This window comes from Anolis sagrei, chromosome 1, assembly GCF_037176765.1.
Source record: "Anolis sagrei isolate rAnoSag1 chromosome 1, rAnoSag1.mat, whole genome shotgun sequence".
NCBI classification, from domain to species: domain Eukaryota; kingdom Metazoa; phylum Chordata; class Lepidosauria; order Squamata; family Dactyloidae; genus Anolis; species Anolis sagrei.
In genome coordinates this window covers 148,651,266-148,679,189 of record NC_090021.1, presented here as the reverse complement: position 1 = coordinate 148,679,189, position 27,924 = coordinate 148,651,266, and the positions used below count along the sequence as shown (strand labels likewise).

The window sequence follows — 27,924 nt, the reverse complement described above, 5'->3', positions numbered from 1 at the left end:
CAAGGAGGCAGGATTATGAATAGGAGCCTTTTCATTCTGTCCTCCGCTGACACTATCTGAACAGTTTTCCCACGGGTGGCAGGTAGTGCTAGAAAAGCGACTGGTGCAAAGAGGAGAAGAAAAATGGAGTTAGTTGCTGCTGCTCTGTTAACCATAATCCTGGGTGCTTTTCTCAGGCTAGTTTTATTTCGTTCCAGAAACAGCCTTGAACCACCATACATCTCTGGCTGGATCCCTTGGGTAGGAGCTGCCATACAGTTTGGCAGAGCTCCCCTGACATTTATAGAGCAAGCCACACTCAAGGTAAGGAGGGTGAAAAGGACTGAGTGTTGCACTATCTGTGCTTTTAATTTTTTTGACTTTTAAGCAATGTAATATGGTTTGTATAACCAAAGTACTATCAAGCTTTGAGGAGAAAGAGGAAATCTCTTTGCATCTGTCCACAATGCATATTGCTTTACTTCCTATGTGCCTCTGACATCCTTCAAAGCATGCAAAATTTTGGAGAAGATTTTCTTTATACCAACAAGGTAGTATCATATGTATAGTAAAACCAATTCATCTGCATCAAAGAACCAATTCCGAGTAGGTATTTCTTCAGAAGATTCAAGAATATGTTACTGTTTGTAATATTTGTTGTATTACATTAACTTTGAAAAAGAAATGGTAATAAAATTGCTTCATGTAAACTTTGTTGTGATTTACGTTTGGGATGACAGGTCCCCTAAGTATGAAATTGCATTGCCAATTTGTATGTAGTGGTCAACCTTGCAAAGTTAAAAGTTATGTTATAATCTATATACGGGAAGTACTTTTCCTCTCTTATGCACACCACTCATAATTAAAATCCATTTGTAGTTCTATTATATTACTCAACATTGAGTATCACTTTGTGAGACATGTCATATTACTAAACATTGTGTATCCAAAATGCTTAGGATGCTTGCATTTGCGTACATGATAAGATATGGGAATCAGGTTTCTACACAAAATGTATTCATCTTTCATATTCCTCATGCATATAGCCTGAAGGTAATTTTATGCAATATTTTAAATAATTTTGTGTATGAAACAAAGTTGGTGTGCACTGAACTCCCAGAAAGCAAAGGTGTGACATTTTTGGATTTTGGAGTATTTTGGATTTTTGAATTCTGAATAAAAAGATGCTCAATGTGTATTTGGCATACTACATGTAGTTGTGATATTTTTTTTCATTCTGCTTTAAACTGTTAACAGCAAGAAATAGAACATAGTGTTTCTCTTCGCAATGTAAAGGGTATTATGTCAGAATTCATCAAACTATTATTTCAGAGTACTCTCATTTCCCTTCCTGGAAGTGTTCTAGGATTGAATTGTGCACAAATTGCAATTTTTGTTGATGTAGCTATGCTGTAAGTTATAATTTCAGATACAGAATTGTATAGCTTGGGTTCTGTTGGTTAATTCCAATTAGAATAGATCTATTAAACAGATTAGTGAAAGGTGAATAAACAGCTTAGCATAATTATACACTAAAAAAGCTTTGGGCTGTTGTAGGTTTTTCGGGCTGTATGAAGCATTCTCTCCTGAAGTTTTGCCTGCATCTATGGCAGGCATCCTCAGAGGTTGTGAGGTCTGTTGGAAACTAGGAAAATTGGGTTTATATATCTGTGGAAAGTTCAGAGTGGGAAAAAGAACTCTTGTCTGTTGGAGCTAGGTGTGAATTTTTCAATTGGCCACCTTGATTAGCATTTGATGGCCTGACAGTTTTTAGGTGTGCCTTATTACTGCCTGAGGGAATCCTTTGTTGAGATGTGATTAGCTGTTCCTGATTGTTTCTTCTCATGAGTTCAAAAAGCTTTGGTTGTGATTCATTTAAAGTGCAGTGTGATGTTCTAACAATAGACTATTTGCCATTTAATTTATGCAAAAGACATTAAATACTTTTGAAGAAACTAACATCTTACTGAAATCTGAGTTACACCTGCAAGCCTTTAACAAATGCCCATTTGAGGATTGGTCATTTATTTTTACTTTGTCCTTTTCTGCAGTTTCTTAACAAGCAGAAGCTTTAGAGCCAACAGCTCTTGGCAACACTGCCATCGTGGCAGTAATTTATATAAGCAAAGGGTACTGAAGTTCATGTGAACTATTCAGGCTATTTTGAAAGCTGCACATTGCCTGCAGAATTACATAAGAATTCCCTCATAAATTCCTTTCTAAAAAACAGAACATGAATCTATTCAAGGCAATATATTTAGAACTATGTGGGCTTCATAATTTGCAGTTTTTGAAATGTCATAAAAATCCATCTTTTTTTTCCACAATAGTACTGCTCAAAAACTATGTAATATTCCTTATTTCCCACATTGAACCTTGAATGCTAATTCTTGTTATTGTGGTTTTTTCCCCCAAGTCATTCCTGACTTAGGGTAACCTTAGGGTCTTCATATAACAAAGCTTTCTGGAGCTGAGACTGTGTCTAAGTTCATACAATGGATTTTCATGATTAAGTGTGAAAAAGAACCCTTGTTTGTGTTGTCGAAGGCTTTCATGGCCAAAATCACTGGGTTGTATTCTCTTTTGACATTCCGCCCACATCCATGATAGAGGTCTCACAACTTCTGTGGATGCCTGTCATAGATGTGGGTGAAACGTCAGGAGAGAATGTTTCTGGAACGTCGCCATAGATAAAGGTAAAGGATTTCCCCTGACATTAAGTCTAGTCGTGTCATACTCTGGTTGGTGCTTTATATAATGTTATTGGTGATCACCTCTCCTTCTGTCATATTGTGATGATGATTTTGCAACTTATGATATAGTTTTATCTTTTTTGCTCAATATTTTGCAGTATGGTCCTGTATTCACAGTCTATTTGTTGGGGAAACGATATACCTTTCTTACAGAAGAGGAAGGGTTTCAAGTCTTTTTTACATCTAAAAATGCAGATTTTGAGCAGGCAGTACAAAAATCTGTTCAGCATGCAGGTAAGTAGATTATTCGAATCCACCCCTCACCCCATATATATATGTGTGTGTGTGTGTGTATTTGTAATTTCAGCGTATAGTTTTTGTTTTCTGTATTTATTGACAAAGAGCTTGGACTAAGGGTGATCTTGAAATTTTGAATTTTGTTTAACTTTACACCATTCTTTGAAGGGTCTGCTTTTGACTGAAGCCACTTATTTCTCCCCTGAAACTGTTATTAAGACAAATTCCAATACAAGAGGCATCAGATCGGTTCTTACCTTTTGTCTGTTACGCAACTAAATCCGTTCCATAAGGGTAGTTTTCGTAGATGAAACCAGTTCTTTAACTATTAGTAAGCACTGATCATCAGGAGAATAAGCACTGTAGCATCAGGAGAATAAGCAAAACAAAGACATAAATGGGCCATACAGGTCAGTCACAAGTTTGTGTCTAAAAAAAGTGGAGAAGGGACAAAACAAAAGTCTCAAGGGCAGAAGATGTGTTAGCTTGCTTTGATTCTCCTGGTGCTGTCTCCCTCTGTCCTATTTTCACACTGATTTTGTAGAGATTTCTGGGGAAGGAAATAAAAGTGCTATTACAGATTTTTTTTTAATTTGCTGTGAGCCATGGTGGAGCAAGAAGTGCTCACTCTTATTTAGTAAAATGCGATTCTAAAAATCATCGTTGGAAGAGACCTCAAGGGCCATCTAGTCTAACCTCATGTTGCCATGCATGAATACACAACCAAAGCATTCCTGAGATATAGCCGATCCGCCTCTGCTTTAAAATAACCTCTAGACTTCACCTCACTTCGAAGGCAATGTACTCCACTGAACAGCTCTCTACCATCAAAAAATTCTTCCTAATATTCAGATGGATTTTTTTCCCTGCACTGTTTCCTGATCGCTGGCACAGCAGAAAACAAGCTGGCTCCATTTGCAACACGATATCTTTTCAAATATTTAAACTTAGCTATTATGTCCCCTCTTAACCTTCTCCAAGTTAAACATACCCATCTCCCAATGCCTTGATTTTTCAATGTGGCGACCAGGAATGTTTTTTATCAGGCGTTACGAATAAAGAATTGGATAGTAACAATGGACTACTTCTCCAGTATGTGACAACAGTGAGAATACTTGTTTGCTCAAACTGGAAATGGACTAAAGCACTAATGACAGAAGAGTAGACTATTAAAATTGTTGAGTAAGCTCAAATTAGTGAGGCTTTACACGTGATAGACAGACTGATAAAATAGACTTGCTTGACCCCCTTGCCAATTGGAAACCATTTCATTTTCCATATTCTGTACTAAATAAACTATCTAGTTTATTTAATCTATTAGAAACACTGTGTTTTAAATGTGTTTTAATGTTTTTACTCTTTATAGTTTAATTTGTCAATTTTATTTTATGTTATTTTGTTTCCTCATTATTTATTTGTTGTTTATTTTTTATACATTATGTACTGTATTTATTCATGTTGTGAGCCGCCATGTGTCCTTTTGGGGAGGTGGGGCAGGATAGAAATAAAGAATTATTATTATTATTAACTGAAGTATTCTGTCCCAAACACAAATTATGCATTAGGACAGTCAAATGTTGTAATACAGCCATTTTAAAAAGAAAGATCTGTACTTTGTGTGATTTCTACAAACAAAGGCTTTGCCATAATATATAAAGCACAAGCTAATTTTCCTATCAAATTATTTGGTACTTTCCATTATCCAGTGTATGTTTTCAGTATAATGTCTAACACTTCTTCTTTTCCTTAACCCACTAAACTTTTTGAACACCACATACCATTTTTCTAAAGCCATTAATAGCACATATTCTTTAAAATAAATTTCATTTCATTTTGAGCTCAATTCTATTTTATACTAGATGTTGAAGCAAAGGGTTTTTTTTTGTAACTTCCCATTCAAATAGATTTATGTCTATAACAAGGATCAGCCTCTGTTATATGCAAACACCTACTGAAAATAAGGCAATCACAATGCCAAACCTTTGTAGTTCTGTTAACTGTGACAAGGCAGTCAGTGACAAAATCAAAATCATACATTTGGCATTTCTTCTGAGGTCAGGACCTCAGACAACTTTACCATTTCTTTGTTCTACCTCCTGCCATGGAGTGCAGACAGTTACACTTTAAATATTTCCAGTCTGTATCAGAAAGGAGTTTGTACTTGCTATCAGTATGTTTGCTACAAATGTTCAAGTATGATATCTCCATCAAAACTCATTTCAAACCTTTCCTGTTACCTTCCTCACAGAAAAAAACTTGAGGCTGCATCTACACTGTGGATTTAATGCAGCTTGCCATACTTTAGCTACCCTTGCTCAATGTTGTGGCATTGTAGGAGCTTTGATGATGAGGCATAGCACTCTTCGGCAGACAAGACGAAATACATAAAATTACAAGTTTTATTATTCATAGTATTGAGCCATGGCAATTAACGTGAGCTTTTACAGTGTAGGTGCATGCTGAGTCAAGTGGTTCAGTGGCCAAGGCTCCAATCTCTTGTCTACATGTTTATATGTGCATATGATGAAAGGACAATGTGTAAGAGATGGATTAAATGTGTCCTACATTACTAAACAATTGGTTAATTTTTTGTAAGGATTTTTCCATTTCTTCTTGACACTAAGGTCCCACCTACACTGACTAAGGCACCTTCCACACAGGTGTATAAAATCCACACTGAACTGGATTATATGGCAGTGGGGATTTATATAATCCAGTTCAAAGCAGCTATTATGGATTGTCTGCCTTGGTATTCTGGATTATATGGCTGTTTGGAAGGGTCCTATGTAATGCAGTTCAAAACTAGCTTCAAACTGTGTTGGCCAGACAACAAACACCTATGAAAGTGTGTGAAAGAAAACTCTTAATGTGCATCAGTGTTCTTTGGTTTGTGTAAGCATCATCTGGGTCTCAAACTGGCTCCAGGATTTACTATGTAATTGTGTTTCTGCATCCATTTTTATAAATCTTAAGAGGGGCAGCTATGCCCATTTAAATTCCCACGAGAAACCAACCTGAAATGCAGAAAGAAAAAAAATTATGGTGTTCGCTAATTCTGGTACTTTCAGGATAATTTTAATGCATATGCTAATTATGAGTGTGTGTGTTGTTGATGTTTTAAAAATTGCTTTCTAAAGTTTCTGTTCCTGAAGAAATCTTCTACAAGAATAGGAAAAACCTTTATATCATGATGAAGGGGAAAATGTCTGCCTCCAATGTTCATGAATTATCTGACAATCTTTGTCATGAGTTCCAAAAATGTATGGTGGATTTAGGTTCTGAGGGTACAGAGGAGCTCAGAGATCTTGTAAGGTAAGCGAGTTTACAAACTAGACATACTGACCTTCCCCTTTTTTCAATAAATACTAATAACAATACATTGGTTTTCCCCTTACAGTGTTGCCCTTCTGTTTTTCCAAGTGCTATTTTGTCTAAACACCTGTTTCTCTTCTGTGCAGTCTTTGAATATACTTTGGATATACAGTAGTATAATGCAGAAGGGAAAGGAGGGTATATGCTTACTTAGTATGCAGAAATTGTATTCAGGAAACAATTAAATTCTGGCTGTTTAAACAGGCCTTCAGCAAGTGATGGAAGTGCAGTTAACATTCTATCATGATACAGTTAGAAATAAGGCAGCCAAATTATGATTCTTCTTCCAAGTTCTCTTGTGGAGAATACTGTTCCTGTGCAGGCTCTTATGAAAGCTTTCCAAGCAGACAGTTTACTTTAAATTTTTGGTGGAAGCCCTGCCCATTCCACCTCTGAGCATAAAAGCCTTCATGGTACCCACTGTCGATACCAAACTCTATCCTTTCTGGGACTGTTTAGCCAGCTATTTGGACATGTGGCACAATATAACATCAGATGCTTGAGTCCTCAATGTTATTTGAGAAGGCTATGCATTAGAATTCGAGGACCTCCCCTCGACAGGAAAAGTTCTTCAAACTCAGCCATCACATACCATACAAGAAGAAGTCAAGACCTTGCTTCTCAAGGGCGCCATACAACTGATGCCCTCGATGGAAGACATTATGCTTTTATTCTCAAGATACATCACTATTCTCAAAAAAGATGGTGGCCTGCGCCTGATACTCAACCTTCGGGACCTGAATTCCTCCCTGCTGCCAAGCAAGTTCAGAATGGGGTGTCGGTGTCATCCATTCTTCCTCCTCTTGCCTGGGAAGACTGGTTTGCTGCAATAGACTTATGCAACGCCTACTTCCATGTCAGCATCCTTCTGGTGCACAGAAGGTTCTTCTCATTCAAGCTAGTTCCCCAGACCTTCCAGTTAAATGTTCTCCCCTTCAGACTCGCCATGGCACCGATAGTTTTCATAAAATGCATGTCGGTAGTACTGACCCACCTTCGCCGAAGCAGTAACATTGTCTTCCCTTATCTCGACAACTGGCTTCTGAAAGCGAAATCCCCATGCTTGCTAGAAGAGCAAGTCACGCTCACACTGAAAACACAGGACTCTCTAGGCCTTCACCTGACCCTAGAAAAATCCCACTTGGTCCTTACTACCTCCATCAAGTTCAGTGGGATGATGTTCGGCTCCCATATCGAGAGAACCTTTCTCCTGAGGCAAGGATTCCAGTCCCTTGAAGCGCAGATCTAAGCCCTCCTGGGGCATATGTCATCAATGATGCCAGCCACACAATTCTCCCATCTGCACCTCAGGCTGCTGCAGAATTGGTTTGTAGACCACTTCGATCCTCTCTGCCACCACAACTCCCATTTTCTCACGGTAGCAAGACCAGTGCTTACTTCACTGCAGTTTCCATGTTTGGTTTACATACTGGTGTCAGTTTGACATTCGTCCCGCCTTTCAGCTACCACAGCTTGCTAGTCTCCACAAGTGTGCATTCACAGAGAGCTTGGAAGAAGGACAGCTTGCTTACCTGTAACTGTGTTTCTTCGCGTGAATCCACACTAACCTGCCCGTCCTCCCCTCTACATTAAACGTCCCTCTTTCTAGCTGCCACTGTGGATCAGGAACTGGGGAGTGAGGAGTCGGGGCACCTTTTATGCCTGTGAGAGGAATGGGTGGAGCTGCTGCCAAAAATTTAAAGTAAACAGCTTGGGAAGCTTTCATAAGAGCCTGAGCAGGCGCATTATCCTCCACAAATATGGATTCACAGAGAACTACTTGAAGAAACACAGTTACAGGTAGGTAACCGATCCTTATGGGAATTATGGAATGCATCATTTGTGTAGGGGAGTTTGTTATGTTTTAATATGGTTAAGGGGTTTACAATGTGTATTTATATGTTTATTGATTTTAGTGATTTTATATTGTCTATTGTTTTATTTGTTATGTATAATGAGGCTTGAATTTTGCCTACATGTATGATGTACACCCCTCTGAGTCCCCCACGGGGTGAGAAGAGTGGAATAGAAATGAAGTAAATAATAAATAAAGGTTGACTACTGTATTTCAAGGTTTAATAATTGCATTTTTATGCCTGTTTTGGCTGAAAAAAGAAGGGAGCAAATAATATGCAATTAAAAATCTTGTCAGTATTGTGTTCTAGAAGACAGCTTGAGCAAATTCACAACAGTGTCCAGAGTACAAATTTACATATTTTAATCTTCTCAGAAGACACTGCGCCACTCTAAATTGTTTCATTATACATATTACGCACTGTCCTCTTTTCAGCCTAGTACTTTTGGATTTGGCTGAGAGAAGAACCACAGTTAAAAGGAGGCAGATGAGTGAAGATGATGTACAGTGATGCAAGTAATGAGAAGAGGGAAGCCTGGAGTGTTCCCTGTTCTAGCTAGACTGTTTTCAGCAGTCAGAGTGGTTTTCCCTGCTGTAAACAGGCTACAGTGCACACTACATGCAGATTATCTGCCAGCAGTATGTTGGGACAATGAATCAAGGCTGTGATGATTATGCGAAGAAAGGGAAAATACTGATTTAGGGTGCCCAAAAAGAGGTTGCTACTATTATGTGGTGGTGACTATTTCATGATAAAATATGGTATTCCAAATAAATTTTAAAATATACAATTAGAAATTGTTCCAACTATATTCAGTTTTTTTTTTTACAGCTGGCTTTTCTTCTATTCTAGGCACATAATGTTTCCACCGGTAGTGAATATCCTGTTTGGAAAAGACATATTTTTGACAACCAAGGATAATGTCAAAGAATTTGAAGAACACTTTCAGAACTATGATAACGACTTTGAATACGCTACCCAGCTTCCTGAATATTTTATGAAGTAAAGAAGTAATGTTTCTGTTCTACAGTATAAGTTCAATACTTGAAATCAGTGGTTCCCAACCTGTGGGCCAGAGCCCACTGGTGGCTGCAAGACCTAAAATAAGGTCCATGGCTGGGGGTGTGTGCTTCTGTGGGAGGAGAGTGATAGAGAGAAGGGGGAAAGAAGGAAGGAGGCCAGCATTGTTGCTCTTGCCCTCTCACAGCTTCTCCAGTTCTATTGGGGGACAGCAAGAGAGAGAAGGAGAGGGAGAGAAGGAAGGAAAAAAGTTAATGGCTTTGCCCTTGCTCTCTTGCCCTCTTGCAGCTTCCTTGGCGCCGTTGGAGGAAAGAGTGAGAGAGAGGAGAGGGAGGGAAGGAAGGAGGCCAACGCTGTTGCTCACCCTCTGGCGTCTTCCCTGCGCCATTGGAGGAGAGCGAGAGAGAAGGAGAGGGTAGGAAGGAAGGAGGCCAGCACCATTGCCCTTGACCTCTTGCTCTCTCATGGCTTCCCTGGTGCTGTTGGAAGAGAGTGAGAGGGGGAAGGAGGGTCCCTCAAAGTAACTATTATTATTATTATTATTATTATTATTAGCTCCCATTGCCACACATCAGTTGTAATGGGAAAGCAGCCCTCTATAAGACCCTGTTTAGTCCTCCAAAGTAATTATTAGGGACAGTTTTTTGGGTCTTGCGCTCCACTTTTTTTAAGCCTCGGCCCCCTCGACTTCTTTTTTTTTTTTTAACAAGAGTGTTAATAAAATCCACAGATAATAACACAACCCAACCAAAACTTTTTTTCTTGATGTCTTTGTTTTTAGGCCCGTTCCTGGGTTTATTTGGGGTGCTGATTCAGAAAATTGCATTGGATAGACCATATCAGCTCTAGATTATTAAATATGGTTTTCTATGGATGAGGAGATGGCGACTACTGGATGACATATGTTCTGTATCAGAAACTAGAGCTGATGTGGTCTGTCTTAATGCAATTTTCTTAATCAGCATCTCAAATAACCAAACCCAATCTAAAGTTGACCAGAAACAGATTCGTAACTCTTTTGGTACTTACGTTGGAAACAACTGCTTTAAAAGCACCAGAAAATAATCAGGGTCAGCACTGGCTAGTAGTTGGATTGAAGACCACCAATGAATACCAGGTGGTATAGTATATATTTCAGAGATAGAAACTGTCAAAACAAAACAAAACAAAACAATATTATTACATGTTAGTTTATTGTGATACATCCTATCTTCTTGAATAGAAGTTATATTCCTCTTTTGAAAATTGAGCAGACTTAACTTACATCAAAATTCTGAATACTTAAAAAATTAAATGTTTGTAAGCTAGTAAAACTAGTATGGGAAGAGACAAAATAAGAAGAGATTTAATAGGTATACACACAGAGGCTTGCAGCTCTTGACTAATAAACAGAAACAGAGGTACAGATATGGAAACATGAATGATAACTTCATTACAAAACTATTGTGCAAGATTTCTGTATAGCCACTGGTGCTTCTAAATTGTGCTTGCTTCAGCTATCAAAAAAAAGTGGAGTGTTAGCAGCACAAAAAAGTGGAGTCCATTGTAATAGAACAGACAGTCTTGCAAAACATAATGTGTGTATATATGTACCAGGTCACATATCCAAAAGTCTGCAAAGCCTGAAAATAATAAATATAATTCTATATTTTGAAAGTGAATGTTGATTGTCCATAGAAGTAGAAGATAGTTCATAGATTGTTTGTAAATAATGAAGGGCATGGTAGTACATGTGTTTCTCAGTGTGTCTGAAACATCATAAAAAACAATTATTTTTGTTGAATTTTAGAAACTGTGTTATGACACAGACAGAATATGTCTGTGTAAAGTCTCTCTCCATACAGTAGTTTAACTTGGATCCCAGAATTGAAATAAAACAAAACAAAGGACAACTAGAGGCATAATTGTCATATTTTGCTATCCTCCTACTGCTGCTTGCTTACTCATGCCCAGGGTTATCTAGCCCTGCAGCTGCAAATGCCAGCAGTTGACCCTGGCCGTGTTTATTTATTCAGTGTCTGGTAGTTGGAGTACATTTTCAAGGTTGACTCTTGATTTTCTCATTCACCACTTCATCACATTTACTAAATTCCACTAAGTAGTACACTGAAAATGTGCTAAATCACCATGTTAATCACATTAAGTTGGGTTCAAGTGTAGTATAGAACATTCTTTGCGAATTTTAAGCATGGGAGCCAGCATTTTCTTTTTCAAAAGTTTCAGGAAGTGGTGGGAAAGGGAATTTTTGGTAATGATCCGGATGTTTGGCCAATTCTGTAATGTGTTGGCATTTGTTGCTCTCAGGCTTAAAATGAAATGTTTCCCCAATTTGTGGGAGGGGACATTGTGGGAAGAGCTGAAAGTACCTTTGTTAGGGAAAGCATTACCTTTGGATCACCAAGTTTTTACTTTGCCAGAACAATTTCTTTTTTAAAAATAGCCTTTCTGGGTCCTTCCGTTCTGTTCCGTGGTATGTCTCTGCCTTGTGTTGCATGGGAAATCCAGGACAGAAGCATTATTATTATTATTATTATATTATTATTATTATTATTATTATTATATTATTATTATTATTATTATGCCATCCCTCCATGCTGTGCAGTCCTGGGAGTTATAGTTTCCAAGGCCCATACTCTTCTCTGGGTTCATTTATACTACGGAATGAATGCTCTTGGACCCCACTTTAAATACCATAGCTCCAAACTATGTGATCCTGGGAGTTAGAGTTTCCCAAGGTCCATACCCTTCCCTGATTGCATCTGGCTTGGAAAATAAATGCATTTGGGGCCCATTTTAAATGTTGTTGTTGCTGTTATTGTTCCATGTCTCCATGCTGTGCAGTCCTGGGAGTCATAGTTTGCCAAGGTCCATACCCTTCTCTTGGTGCATTTACAATATGGAATGAATATCCTTGCACCCCACTTTAGATACCATAGCTCCATACTATGCAGTCCTGAGAGTTATAGTTTCCCAAGGTCTATACCCTTCCCTGATTGCATCTGGCTTGGAAGATAAATGCATTTGGGGCCCATTTTAAATGTTGTTGTTGTTGTTGTTGTTGCTCCTCCTCCTCCTCCTCTTCTTCTGCTTGTCTCCATGATGTGCAGTCTTGGGAGTCATAGTTTTTCAAGGTCCATACCCTTCTCTTGGTGCATTTAGAGTATGGAATGAATGCCCTTGCACCCCACTTTAAATGCCATGGCTCCATGCGATGGAGTTCTCCTGGGAGTTATAGTTTCCCAAGATCCATACCCTTCTCTGGGTGTATTTACACTGTGCAATGAATGCAGCTGAACCTACTTTAAATGCCATGTCTCCATGAGATGGTCTTGGGAATTGCAGTTTCCCAAGGTCCATGAAGCTTCTCTGGGTGCATCTACACTGTGAAATGAATGCAGATGGACCTTACTTTAAATATCATATCTCTATACTATGCAGTCCTGGGAGTTATAGTTTTCCAAGGTCCACACCCTTCTCTGTGGTGCAGTCGAGACAGAGAGAGCGCATTGCTGCTTTTCCCCCCTCCCTGCTTCTGGAATTGAAGACAGATGACATTTCAAAGAGAGGCCTTTTTTCCCCCTCAAAGAACACTGGGGAGGGATGTCGGGCGGTGCCTAGCGATTACAGTGTGATGGCAATTCTACTGAAAGAATGCTGAGTTCAACTGAGTAACACAGATACATTTAACAGTGTCATGAAGGTAGGAAAATCATCCATTTCATTTCAAAACAGTCAGACTGAGCTTTATTCTACCAAACACTTCCCTGCTTCAATGTGATGAAGTCAGTTTTTTGCCAATCTGCAATAGCTCCTGAGAACAACACAAAAGTCATTTTATGTACTTTTGTTTAATTCTGTGGGTCCCTGCAATTTCCTCTTTCTTACTATAACTCGAGATCTAGTGAAAATTGAAGTATGGTTGCTAATAAACCCTAGGTTTCTATAAATAGAATGAAGACAAAGAATATAGGCTGCCTTGATCAGTTTTGCTTCCAATACTTCAGCAATACTGGAGTTGGAAGAATGTAGTACTGCCAGTTCTCTCTGCACTCTGCTCCTGTTGACCAGCAAGACAGGATTTTCTCACTTTACTGGCTAGTGTGAATTGAAAGCTTGTTTTCTGGTCTCACAGGAAGATGGACACAACATTGCTCCATTAATTTCTTTGGAGGCAAGAAAAAGGTTTTAAGAGAAAAATAAGAATGGGAGGGAGTTTCTTACTCAGTTCACCCAGTGGGAAGAACACTTGCAAAACATAGATCTGGGTTTTTTTCCAAGCTACTGAATGGCTTTGCTTTCTCAGACTACAAAGCTGTCTCATGCTGGAGGCAGAGAAAAAATGAGTATATATTATTCAAACCTGAAACATGTAATCTACTGTGGTGATAAAATTTGGCAACCCAGCATCACTTGTAAAGCGTTTTACCTGTGGAAAACATGTTGAATGACTTTATGAGTGAAGGTATCCAGATGCATTTCATCAATTATTTCCCCTTCTTTGTAGGAAGTGGTCTAAATCCAAAAAGTGGCTCCTCAAAAGTTTTGAAAAGGTTGTGTTATATGCAAATAAAACAAATCCTTCAGATGGTTCTTATAAGGTAAACTCCCATAATGCTGTTAATGTTGATATTAACTATTACTTAACAATTCACTCTTTGACAGCTTAGATGCATCTTAGGTGCAGCAAAGCAGCTTAGATGCAGTAGTATAAAATCACTGCTTTTGGAAGATGACTATAATTTTTTTCTTACCCACTTCCTTGTGGCTCGAGGTGGGTCACAACATAACTACAAATACATAATCAAACATTATATAAAATAGACACATTAAATCATATTCCTATGAAATACATATATTGAAATACACATTTTTTAAAAAAAATGGAACATGTCATTTATAATCTTTTGAAGATCATAGCTTTTTAGAAAAACGTGACTTTTCAGAAAAGAGCCAAAACCCCTTTAGAGTAGAATCTTCTCTTATTGCAGACAACTACATATAATTTTGCAAGGCAATGGTTTTCGTTGTTAGACTGAATAATCTGTGATCTCTGATCTGTTAGGAAAACAGAGATTTGCCAGTGCATAAAAACAGCAAAAATTTAGAAGTGTTTTTCAGTGCCCAAAATATATATACTCTCCCATAAAAGAAGTTGTTTTATATTATGCATTTTGATAAAATTACATATTTGATTTAATCATGCGTTCAGCACACACAGTACAAAAACATATTAGTCCAGTTTCAAATATCTTTGAGATAATTATCTGTGCCATACAGCTAGGACATGTTCTACAGAAAAACAGCAAGCATGTGATCTGAGATTTGAAGTAGCCTGGAGTCTGTAGCCTGCTTGCCTGTAGTTATGTTTTATAACTTGTCAGGAACCATAGAATAAAGAAAGCTGCATACCAGAACATAAATACAAACAGTAAGCAACACGATCATAGATAAACATTACTAGAGAAGGCATGAAGAAGGTTGTCATTTCCAACATAAAATATAGTAAACACAAGGTATGTGTTTAAAATTCATTGTTAAAACTGACTGGGTAGGCCTGCCGGAAGCGATGGGTCTTCAGATTTGTTTTAAGTTCCAACAGCTCATTTAGCTGTCAGAGCTCTTCCAGCAGGTCATTCCACAGTCTTGGGGTGACGAATGAAAATATCCTCTGGGTCACATTTGCCAATTGGAATGTGACTGGTTGGAGTAGCCCCCCCCCCCCCCCCCACCGGCCCGAGGACATCAGTGTCTGGAGCAAGCTGTACAGGAAAAGGCAGTCCTGTAGGTGACCTGGACCCAAACCATGTAGAGCTTTAAAGGTCAAAATCAACACTTTGAACTCTGCCCAGAAACTAATTGGCAGCCAGTGGAGTGACTTAAATATTGGTGTTGCTGTAAATAGACTACACTGTGTTCAAATTTGTGTTCTTTTTTCCTTCTTTTTTGTAATAGACAACATACCAGGAGCTCCTGGATACCTTGCAAGGAAAAGACTTCAGTGCTAACTACGGTCTTTTACTCCTCTGGGCATCGCAAGCAAATGCAGTTCCTGTAAGTATGGTGTTGGGGGGAAATCCCTCAAATTAGTAAATTGAATTTTAAAATATTCATAGAATCATAGAGTTAGAAGAGACCTCGTGGGCTGTCCAATCCAACCTCCTGCCAAGAAGCAGGAACATCGTATTCAAAGAATGAAGGGTAGTGCCCTCTATTCTTACTCACTTAAAGGCGAGCCTCATAATAGAATCACAGAATCATGGAGTTTGAAGAGACCCCCCAAGGGCATCTAGAACAACCCCTGCCAGGCAGGAAGACACAATCAAAGTCCTTCCAACAGATGACCACAAGCCATTAGTGAAGAAGCCTCCACTGGACTCAGAGGTAGAAGATATTACACTGTTTAACAGCTATGACCCTCAGAAGGTTCTTTCTAATGTTTAGGTGGAATTTCTTTTCTTACAATTTTTGTGTCCTAGTCTCTGGAACAACAGAAGACAAGCTTTCCCACTCCTCAAAGGGGCACTCTTTGAAATATTTCAATATGTATCTCATATCCCTTTCTCTCAGCCTTCTTTTCTCCAAACTAAATGGACTCAGCTCCCTCAGCAGCTTCTCAAAGGGATTTGTGGTTTCCAAATCTTTGACTGAACGGGTACTTCTAAAATCCAATCCGAAGGCAGGACCATTTTGATCATCCTTATCTGGACATATTTTAGCTTGTCAATATTCTTCTTGAATGTTGGAGGTTATTGCAGGTGAGGCCACTCTCTCACAGGGAACGGGAACTTATGCATTCTTCATTAATAGTTGCAAATTTGTCATCCCCCCCCCCCCCCCCCCAAAATCCTTGAGCTTAGAAGATAATAAGGCTTGTGAGTCTGGAGCTGCTGATTCAGAAACTGGACTAAACAATTTCCCAATGGCAAGGAGTCTGGAGAAGTTAAGCTAGAATCCATGTAGACAACTGCTGAGTCTCAATTTCAGATATCAAGTAGTTCCCATTTCATACAAGAGCTAGACAAACCTGCGAGTGTGCATTCCATATTAGCCATCACCAGAATCATGCAATGAGAGCAAGAAGCCAAGCTAGAGCTAGTGGATCGTTTACAAACATGTCTGTTGTGGTACAAATAGGCTGAAATCTACTGAGGTTTGAATTACTTGAGGAGAATGATGGAGCTGAAAATATGTCATGCACTCCTTTCCTTTAAGTAGTCTACTTCCAGGCAGGACCTTGACGAACCAATCACTGGTGAGGAGAGAATGTAATGTCAACACAGCATGTGACAAAATGGGTATGGAATATTGTGTGAGGCCATGAAGAGACTTTGTAGAGCCATCCAAAACAAACGTCGTAGTATGCTGACAGCGGGAGTCTTGTCTCCTTCATGACAATGCTTGTCCGCATGCTGCTCATGCAACACAAGAGTTGTTGATTTCATTTGGTTGGGATGTTTTAAGCCACCCCTCTCACAGCCCTGATCTCACACCCAGTGACTATAATCTGGTCACTAAATTGAAGGAACACATAGGTGGCAAATACTTTTACGAGGACAAGGTGAAAATTGAAGTGATGAACTGGCTGAAAAAGGCGGAGGGAAACTTCAATGCCACAGTCATCAAAAATCATCCCACGGATGACAAAATGTATTGAAGTGAATGGTGATTCTGTGGGAAAATAATGTAATCTGTATGCTACAATCCATGTATATTTTATTAAAGTATATTCATTTTTGTATTTTTTTAAAAATCTTGTAATATTACTTTTTGGATAACCCTTGTACATACGTATCGTGACATACAGGATCATGCCCATGATGTTTGATTTTGGAAATATTTTTTTAAGAGTTCTGCTGAATAGCCTGGAGGATTTACCTTTTTTCACTATCATGTTTCTCACAGAGGCCAAACAAGTGTATCGGAAAACCCTATTAGGAGCATGAGGTGAAGACACCTTTTTTGTTTCATTGTTGTTCCTCGGCAACTCGCATGCAGAGAGATGCTGCCTTTGACCTTTGCAGTAGCTCATTACTATTGTGATTAATAGCCATCGATATTTCCATTTTGCATATGTTCAGCCAGCCTCCTTTTTAAAGGCGTGTAAGTAGGTTCTGGCTTATGAGATCTAAAAGTTAGTAGATTATTGCTTCTGACAATTTCCTTTGGTATTCCTTTAGGTTGCATTCTGGACCCTTGCGTTTATTCTGTCCTGTCCTCCTTTCTACAAAAGTGTCATGAAGGAGCTAGAATCTGTTTATGGCAGAGCAGGTAAATATGCCAAAACATATTACTGATAAGTATTTTTAAATAGGTTAAAACAAATAATGTGTTTCTATTATGTATCACCTCTTTAAGGGGTTTTCGTAGGCTTTCCCACAAAATGACTGCATGTGCACATTCACAAAATAGATATTGTAACAAACATGGATCGGTACAAACAAGTTTTGTAAAAGACATGCTATATTGATAAATGAAAAGTTACAACTAGAATATATTACTGTATGTATCCCAATGTCAGCATTAGTAGCTACAACAATGGCTCCTGTAATACTGTCTGCCCATATTTTTTGAGAAAGAAGTGGGCAATTGTGGCCTCCCAAATGCTTTTAGTGTGCCAAATGCTTTTAGTGTGCCATGCTTTAGTGTGCCAAATCCTGCCTGCCTCGTACTTTCCAAACAAGACCCAGCTCTGATTTGCTGCAGTTTAAATCCACTTCGAATGGAAATACAGTATTTGGTGGGAAAAGGCTTAATGTTATTTCAACATGTTGACACTTCTTTTGCCCCCTCCTCCCACTGTATAGTGGTTGCAGCTTTTGCCCATTATAGATTTACGTTAGAGGAAGTAAAGAAGAAGGACTTCATTTCTTGCATCTGCCACTCATCCTTTCTCTTTGCCTCTGTCATTTCCTTCTCATCTATGCACTGTCCACAAGCTCTGTTGTCCTCCCATCTTAAGAGGATAAGGAGAAGGGACCCTATCTAAGACCCCTTCTTTTTATCCTCCCATCTGGGATTAAAATATTAAAAAGTTGCTAAAAAGAAATAGAGAAAATAATGTTGTATAAATTTTTGCAGCAAAAGAAGTTGTCAGCGTATCTGAAGATGATCTTAAGAACCTCCCATTTATCAAGTGGTGCATTTTGGAGACAATGCGGTTAAGAGCACCAGGTGCCATTGTCAAGAAAGTAACAAATCCAATAAATGTTCAGGTATGTTTGTAGCAGTGTGCTGAAGTCCTTAAAAATATTGGATTGTAGAGTATAACTGTCTCCATTATATTGCAGCATTATTAAAGAAACAAAATCAGTACATACATGTAAAAGGGATTACATACTTTTCTGGTACAGCTCAATTTCTACTCCTTTCTGGGTCTATCTTAGTTTCCTATTTATACTTTTCACTTTATTTCCTGCCCCTCTCCCTTTCCCTCTATCCCCTCACCCCCGGGAACATTTGTGGTTTAATTTTGGTTTTTATTCTAATTGCTGGATCATGGTTATGGTTTGATTTAGTTCCTTGTGTTTTCTTTTCCCCTTCACTTTGGCTATCAGTTCTTTCCAGTTTGGGATCCAGTTCTTATTTAATGTGTCAAAATCCTTTCAGTCAATAATATTAAGAATGAATACAGAGTTCATTACGTAAAGCACACAAGACTGAAGGCACACATTATCTATTTAGCTTCAACAATGTCTCCTGTAATACTGTCTGCCCATATTTTTTGAGGAAGAAGTGGGCAATTCTGGCCTTCCAAATGCTTTTGTCTCACGGTTCTCCACAACAATTATTAGAAATTATGGAACTTGAAGTTGAAAAGCACCTTGAGGACCACAGATGCCCAATATAATCATCATTAATTGCTGGTTTGTTGACTCAGATACTGAAATTATCTATTTGTACCCTTTAAAATAGATTTATTTTGTTTTTAGAATTTTGTTATTCCTACTGGTGACCTGCTGGTGATGTCTCCATATTGGTTTCATAGAAACCCACAATATTTTCCCGAACCCAACACTTTTAAGCCAGTAAGTTATTGAGAGCTGTTTTGCATTAGAAAGCATTAAAACTATCTGTTTGTCCTCTTGTTAGTATGGAGCATTTTGCGTAGACATACTACATTGCTTCCTGTTAATTCCATTAGTGAAAGCATGTCTGATTCCCACTTATGTACTGTGTGAACTGGGGAATTTACTGGAAAGGGGGAAATGACAATGATATTGAATCAGGCATGCGCAAACTTGCCCCCCCCCCCCATGTGTGTTGAACTCCAACTCTCACAATTCCTAACAGCTGGTAGGCTTTTAGGAATTGTGGGAGTTGAAGTCCAAAACACCTGGAGGTCTGAAGTTAGCCCATGCCTGCATTGGACTGTGCTGTGTTGCTGTTGAGGATTGCTGATTTGACCTCAGTGCTATTCCAATACACTGAGCACTATATAACAATTTCATACTTCTGACAGTATGACTCAGACTTTATCTTTTCCCAGTCAATTTTCAGAACCCATTGTCCTTGGACCTTGTCCTTGAATTTCAGAATCACATTGCCCTTGGAGGAGGACAGCTAGTTACTTACTGATAAATCAGACTTGTGAAACATAAAATCTGTCTCTGCAAGTCATGAAGGCGGACAACATACATTTTGTTGTTCACCTTCATGATTTGTATGGACAACATACATTTTGTTGTTCACCTTCATGATTTGTATGGACAACATACATTTTGTGCCAAAACCTTATCCTTGTATAGGGTCATGCTTCATTTGAGAAATAATATTCAACTTCTTTACACAAATTGGATATTAAAATGTTTTCTTTCTATAGGACCGTTGGAAAGAAGCAAATTTAGAGAAAAATCAATTCTTGGAAGGCTTTGTAGCATTTGGAAGCGGAGCTCACCAGTGTCCCGGGAGGTCAGTGAAACAGATGCAGATTATTATAGAACAGCCATACACTGTAATTCAGTCCTAGTTCTTTTCAAAGTCCTATAGACTATATTCTGTTTTTAGTAAAGTGTTGGTGCGGCTCCAGTGCAGGTCGTTTAAAGTATAGATTATTGCAAAATAAATAATGAAACAGATTGAGCATCCCATATCTGGAATTCCAAAATTATCTACATGAATAGCTGAGATAATGACACTTTTGCTTTCTGGAGGTTCACTGTATACAAGCTTTGTTTTATGCACAAATTATTTAAAATACTGTATATATTTTTCAAGTTATATATATAAGCACTTAAATTTTTTTTATTGCAATGGTACCCATCTAAAACATAGAAATAAACTTACTTTATATACCCCCCATAAACCATTACATTTTTGCCCCTTTTTTCCCTCCCCTCTCCCTCCAACTTTACAAAGCAGCCAGTCCAGGTGTCTGTCCATTTTATCCTTTATCTGATCATTAGCTTTCACTTCTTCAATCAGTTTCACATATCTTAAACTCTATATGATAAATAAATAAACCTTGTGTTTCAACTTGGGTCCCATCTCCAAGATAGGTGTTCCAAATCTGAAAAACTTCTGGTCCCAGGTATTTCAGATAAGACAGACTCAATCTCTAATGCATAATAATGGCAGGAAGCCTTGTTGCTGAATGACTGTTAATATTATAGTTCAATCATTATAAATTGAGAATTTATTTTTATTGCAGGATATACTGATTTAATGTTAGCTTACATTGTGTTGAATATTTAGCTGCTAATGTGGAAATCGAATAGCTAACTTGAAACTGTATGCTTGTTGATATCATAAGGAGTCTATACACCCATTTCGCAGATATGACCAACTGTCTAAAAGTGTTAATGTATTTCCCCCAATATTTTAACAGAGCAAGCCATTTAACCTTGTTGAATATTGCCTTCTCTCACCAAAACAGCACCTTTTAATAGGTAAATTATTACTAGCACAAAATGAGCTGTATGCACTGTTAGGAGATTACTGCACAGAAGTAGAACTATATGATCTTGGAAATAAGCCCATTCAAACTGCACTTTAACATTCTACAAATGTGCATCCAACACTAAAATGGCTTCTAACACCCACCTTTAGATTTTAAAACCCTATATTTACAAATATTTCTTGCACATGTGAATGTTTATTCTATTCACAGAGAGGATAATTTTTATTTTAACATTTAACATAGAATACATTATTATACAAAATATTACATTCGGTAATGAAATTAAAAGGGCTATTGTTTAGGAGGAATTGAGAATCCCCTATGCTAAAAAAGCAAGTCCTGTTTGATTTACGCATTAATATGCTTTAAATACTGTAAAATATCATCAATGTGATTGTTGTAAATTTTTCGGGCTGTATGATCATGTTCCAGAAGCATTCTCTCCTGACATTTCACCTGCATCTATGGCAGGCATCCTCAGAGGTTGTGAGCCCAAAAAACTTACAACAACCCAGTGATTCTGGCCAGAAAGCCTTCGAAAATACAATTAATCAAAACAACAGGTTAAATTAATTCCTGTAAGGGCTATGCTATCCCAGTCAGATTCAAATTTGACTTGACTAAATATGCAAACTTCTTGTATTCATAGTTAGTCACTACAACAGCTTAATATTTCTATTATTATCCTTTATATTTTTGCTAAATATCAAATTGGAGATGTGAAAAGTGTAAAGTAAGATAGCAAATGAACTTGAGAAATCATACATAGACATAAGTTCTCAGTCCTTTTGGTAATCCCACAGTAGATTCATTAATTCAGTGGAATTCACATAACTCTTGTCTTACTGTGGACGTGGGGCCCTTTCACACTACAAGGTGATTCCAGTTGGACTGCCATGGCTGCAAGTTGTGGAATCCTTTTGGAAATTCTGGTTTGTCCAAGGGTACCAGAGGATAATTCTTTGGCTGAAGACTCTGAAGGCCCCTCTTGCAATGAACAATCCCAAGATGCCATAAAATTAATATTTCATAGTGTGAAAAGACCCCTATTTCTAATTCTGACTACCATGAGCCTCGAGGCATATGGTACTTGAAGTTATTCCTACTGATTCTAATAGAAACAAAATAATGACACATTTTTCATCTTTTTAAGTTGGATTCATGTGCTACTAACTTACTCTGCTTCCACAGTATATACCAAGCGTGTGTATTTATTTATTTATTTATTTATTTACAGTATTTATATTCCACCCTTCTCACCCTGCAAGGGACTCAGGGCAGATCACAATGCACACATACAAGGCAAACACTCAATGCCATAGACACACAACATATATAGACAGAGACACAGAGGCTATTTAACTTTCCAGTTTCATGAAGGTATGCTTTTTGAATTCTGGCCACCGGGGGAGCTGTCACTTCACTATCCACTTATGACACAGATGGAGTACTTCCTCATTCTTTGCACGCTGCTGGAGAGTTTTTCAATATATATTTTTTACTTATATATGTTATTTTCTTTTGTATTGTTTTAGGTGGTTTGCTATCATGGAAATTCATATTCTAGTTGTTTTGTTCCTTTGCAAATATGAATGTAGTCTTTTGGATCCACTACCGAAAGAGGTATTGTCCTTCTCATTTGGGGTTGTTTTATAAACTTTCTGAACAGTTTAAAGATTGAAACTGCAATATTTTACTCCTTTTTTCTTCTTGAGGAATTCTGCCATGTGTAAATTCATCCACCTATTTATATTATTTAGATCCAGAGTGAACTAGATACGCTCTGGCGTTGCTGAAGTGAGAAAAGCTTGTCGTGAGCGCCTGCAGTTCAGTTGATTTCAGTGTGGCTAATTTACTCTAGATCAGACCATTATGAGATGTGACCCGTGGGCCAGATGTGGCCCTCACAATGATTTGATTCAGCCCTCAGAGGCTCTGAGTCTAAAGTCTTAGAGAGGAAGATGACATGCAGGATTACAGCAGAGTGACCATCGGAACCCACCATTCCCTCCTCCAAGTGTTTTCCCACTACATGTTTCTCTGTGCACCAAAGTTACCCAACTAACTTGGCTATGCTGCTCTTCTATTTTGTTTGCCTCGGTTGTCTCCTTTACTCCAGGAGGAAAGAAAATGCCAACACTGCACTGATCATTTCCCTCATTTCTGAGGGAGAAATTTAGCTTTGCTGTGAAGTTGTTGTGGAGTATTCATGGCAAACCTAAGTTCCTCCCTCACAAAAGGGAAATGAACAGTGCAGAGGTGCCGGTTTTTTCTCCTGGAGCAAGATGAGACAACAGAGGCAACCCAGCAGCAAAGAGAAAAGAAGAGCAGCGGAGGCAAGAATTGAGGCACTCCCTGTTTCCCTCAGAAAAGGACTTACACCACATTGAGAGGAGGTGGGGAAATTAGGACTACTCCAATTTGTAGCTTACTCAGAGGGAAAAGTACTCTCTTGCTGCAAACCTTGAGTGAAACACTAAAAACCTAAAGAGCGTTAGCCTATTTTACTTTCGACCCCTCATTACTGCCAAGTTGTTCATACATGCTCTAGACTAGTGGTACCCAACCTTTCTAACTCATGGAGCCCTTATTAGAATCAATTTCTATAGTGCAGCCCTTAGGCCTACCCTATGCCTTCCAAAGTTAATGGTATTTAGGAGTTGTGTTATGGGAAGAGGGGATAGATAGTGCTGCTGCTGTTGTTGTTTATACATTCAGGACTCTTCGTGACCTCATGGACCAGCCCACACCAGAGCTCCCTGTCATCCACTGCCAGCCCCATCGCCTTCAAGGTCAATCCAGTCACTTCAAGGATGCCATCTATCCATCTTGCCCTTGGTTGGCCCCTCTTCCTTTTTCCTTCCATCCCCCCCCCCCCCCGCATCATTCTCTTCTCCAAGCTTTCCTGTCTTCTCATTATGTGGCCAAAGTACTTCATCTTTGATATTCTTGCAATTTGATCTTCTTGCAGTCCAAGGCACTCTCAGAATTTTTCTCCAGCACCACAGTTCAAAAGTGTCTATCTTCCTTTGCTCGTTCTTCTTATGGTCCAGCTCTTGCATCCATAAATTATCACAGGGAATACCATTGTTTTAACTATGCGGATCTTCGTTGCCAGTGTGATGTCTCTAATGTTAATTATTTTATCGAGATTGGTTATTGCTCTCCTCCTAGGAGTGTAAAGAGATATCTGAGCAATTGCACATGCAACGAACTGTATTTTAAACATTTTAAAATTTACCATGATATCTTAATTTATTCTCAATGACCACCAATCCACATGATATTGTCAAAACTTGGCCATACATAAAAATTCTTCTAACGTTCAATACATCAATTTGTGTTAAAACAACTTGAGTGCACTGTAGTGCAATGGTAGGCCTAAATTAAGACATAACATAAAATAGCGTATAAATGTTAAATGAGACACCTGTGGTCTCATTTTTTGTTTTTGCACAATTGATGATAATTTCAGGCAAATGCCTGGTTCTGCATTTAAATATTTTGTTTGGTAACTGCATAGGTAGAGAATCCTGCTTCACAGGGATATGTAGTTGAGAAGGGCAGCAATGCTACGAGGGTTGAATGAAAAGTAATGCCTCCACCTTTGTTACTTGGGTTTGGATGGGAATATTTTAATAAATCGAACGCAGAAATAATCCTTAGAATGTGCTCTTTAACTACCACTATTCACTTTTTCACATAATCACCAGACAATTGGATACATTTCTGCCAACAATGAACAAGTTTTCTGAAGCTGTCATGGAAGAAGTGGATACTCTGTTTCCACAACCAGAATCTCAGTTCTCTCAACGTCTTCATTAGAAGCATAATGATGTCCCCCAGATCTTCTTTCATTATTGTGAACAGATGGAAGTGAGACAGTTCTAAATCTAGACTGTATGGAGGATACCATAAGGTGGTGAGATCCAGTCTTAGAAGTTCTCCTGTGGTGGCATGTGAAGTGTGTGCTCTGGCACTGTCATGCTGCAGGAAAACATTTCCCTTTTCCTTTTGGCCCCTTGTTAGCCATCGTTTCAAAGTTCCCAGCGTTGTGATGTAATACTCTGAATTTATTGTTGTTCCACGTTCAAGGAAATCAACATGAATCACACCATCCGCATCCCAGAACATTGTTGCCACGATTTTTCCACCTAAGGCTGTGTCTTGAATTTATTTTTCTGGGTTGAGTCTTTGTATCGATATTCCATAGACTGATGCTTCGTTTCTGGGTCATAATGGTGTACCCACGTTTTGTCTCCTTTCACAATTGAATGGAGAAAGGAGACACCTTCATTCTCGTAATGCGGGAGAAATTCCTGGCAATTTTCAAGTCTGTGCGCTTTCATTTCAGGTGTCAGCATCCTGGCATACCCATCATGCACAGATCTTCCAATAGCCAGGCAAAACAATAATGTGACCCACACATTCTTGCGAAATGCTGATTATGCTTGAAAATTTTCTCTGAGTGATATGACGATCGTCCTGAATCAATCTGTCAAACTTTTGCTTGTGAAACTCAGTGGTTGCTGTCACAGGACATCCAACTCTTTGTTTGTCACACAAGTCAGATGTTCCCACCTCAACATCTTTAAACTTACCCAACGACGCACAGTACTCACATTACCACAATCACGATAAACAGCTTGCATTCTCTGATGAATCTCCTTTGGGGTTACACCTTCTGCTGTCAAGAATTCAATGACTGCACGTTGCTTAAGTCGCATTGACCGACTGTCTGCGCAGGGTTCCATATTTCGCACATTAACAACACAACCACTCAATGCTAAGGCTTCCCACCAAAATGGAATTGTAGAGGAGAGTCTACCGAACAAGCCAGTACCTGCCGCATACCAGTACTGCCATCTGTTGAGGCATTACGAAGGTGGAGGCATTACTTTTCATTCAACCCTCGTAATTTTACTTTCTCAGACAACATTTTTAATTTATCTTGTAAATGCTGGCAAAACGCTGGTAGATTTTGCTTTTGAAATGTGATTTTAAGTTCGGTGTGAGATGTCAAATCTACAAGGACCTCGTATTCCTATACGTTTTGAGCTCAGTTCCGAGAAGCTTTGAGTAGATTCCAGGTATTCTCGAAGGGTCAAGAATGAACGAGAAACTTCTTGAATGTGCAATTCCAAGAAATCACATGGACATTCAGTTCAAGGAAGGGCCATTAAAAGTATGAGCGACAGACCAGTGCCCCATTCAGCCACATTGTCTGTCCATGTCGCACCATAATAATTTTTCAGCTAGGGGCAGCAGAACGATCCAATGGCCTCTGCTAGAGGAAGTGCAAAATTCAATTTGGCAAATTTCCATTCAGGATGTGATTTCTAGTTCTGATTATACTTTCATTCCATTTTTATTTATTTTATTTCCCTGGAGTGGCTGCTGAGCCTCTGTGAAATGAATATGTTGGGAACCAATGCTCTAGACTAAGTCACTTGTGGTGGATATTGAATTAATGTAAACTGCTTTGGAATTCAATCTTAGTTTAAAATGGCATAATGAATATTATCACTTTAATTTTTTCCTGTTTTTGATTATACAACAGAAGTAACTAAAAAGTGAATTTTAAGCTCTGTTTGGGTTTTATCAAGTGGCTTGAATATTGTTTATGTAAATAATTTGCCTCTTATAATTTTTCCTCCTGTTTTTGCAGAGCCCTCTCCACTTGGTGGGCACACAACAACCCGAGGGACCATGCAGAATTCATTATAAATTGAGAACATAAGCATGATGCCCAATCCAGTTCCTTACTAGTGCTACAAAAGTGAAAAGTCATTGATCCCCTGTGCTACGTTTTGTTTGCAAATAGTTCCCAGATTTGAAAATAGAACTTCGAGTATATTGTACAACAAATGCCTTTTTAGATAATGCTAATGTTATGTGCATGATCAGGCATTGAATTTTTGCTGTAGTTTGTAAGCCGCCCTGAATCCCCTTCGGGGTGAGAAGGGTGATTTATAAATATAGTAAGTAAATAAATAAATGTTTTCTGATTTTCAACTGGCTTACCCTCATCTGGCATCAGCATCTGATGGATTTGCTGTAGATATATCCAATCGGTGAACTCGCATCCAACCACTGTGGTAAAAAAAACCCCTTAACTTTGTTGTGGAACAATAACAGTAACTAAAAAGGGAGCTAAAGAATGGCAGAATGAGCCGTGGAGTGAGATGAAAAAGAGGTGTATGGGCAACAGGAAACCTTGTAGACCAAGGCTTCTTAATTTTTTTCCACTTCTGATCCCTTTCTACCTGAGAAATTTTTACATGACCTCAGGTATATAGGCATATAAAAATCAAACATAAATAGATCATAATTCAGCATTTGCAGGACTTGCGAAACAAGCTGAGTTTCCTTTTTATGAAGCACTGCTGAAGCATTTTCTGCAGTCTACTGTAAGCAATGCACACCTTTTCAAACAGATTCGTGTAAATGTCTAAAATGGCCACTGGGTGGTAGTATTCAGAAACCTTTCACTGTTGCCAAATTTTCCTCATTGGGATTGGGACTCATAAAGTAACATTGCACTAGACAACAAGAAACTGAGAACAAACACTGAGAAGATATTTATGACAAACCATCAAACAGAAAAATCAGGTCTGATCAGTTTGTTACAGATCTATAGAGAACACACTTATAATTACACATAGGACAAGAGATCATGATGGAAATTCCCTCTTGGGACAAAACATACCCAGACAAGTGGCTGTTTGTTTCCATGCATCTGTAGTTTGTTGACCCAGCTCTTTTTCAGTAATGAGGTATGTACATCACTTGTCTCCAAAGCCAATTAATT

The 27,924-nt window shown here is 38.5% G+C and overlaps 1 protein-coding gene across 1 annotated transcript; it reads left to right on the top strand.

The window, feature by feature from the left end:
* CYP39A1 (cytochrome P450 family 39 subfamily A member 1) lies at positions 1 to 27,131 on the top strand. The gene is made up of 12 exons (XM_060785339.2): positions 1 to 303; positions 2,831 to 2,966; positions 6,107 to 6,281; positions 9,050 to 9,199; positions 13,722 to 13,815; positions 15,170 to 15,268; positions 17,395 to 17,485; positions 18,296 to 18,429; positions 19,147 to 19,242; positions 20,037 to 20,125; positions 22,649 to 22,736; positions 26,782 to 27,131. Exons 1-12 carry the CDS (start codon positions 124 to 126, stop codon positions 26,851 to 26,853), a joined length of 1,404 nt encoding a protein of 467 aa, XP_060641322.2. The 5' UTR covers positions 1 to 123; the 3' UTR covers positions 26,854 to 27,131.
* The last annotated feature ends 793 nt before the right edge of the window (positions 27,132 to 27,924 follow it).

What these genes read in the sequence shown, in the direction of transcription:
- CYP39A1 (XM_060785339.2), top strand. Translation starts at nt 124, where the DNA reads ATGGAGTTAGTTGCTGCTGCTCTGTTAACCATAATCCTGGGTGCTTTT. An exon ending in CGCAAGCAAATGCAGTTCCT is followed by an intron (nt 15,269 to 17,394) that starts GTAAGTATGGTG and finishes GTATTCCTTTAG; the next exon opens with GTTGCATTCTGGACCCTTGC. An exon ending in AACCCAACACTTTTAAGCCA is followed by an intron (nt 19,243 to 20,036) that starts GTAAGTTATTGA and finishes TTCTTTCTATAG; the next exon opens with GACCGTTGGAAAGAAGCAAA.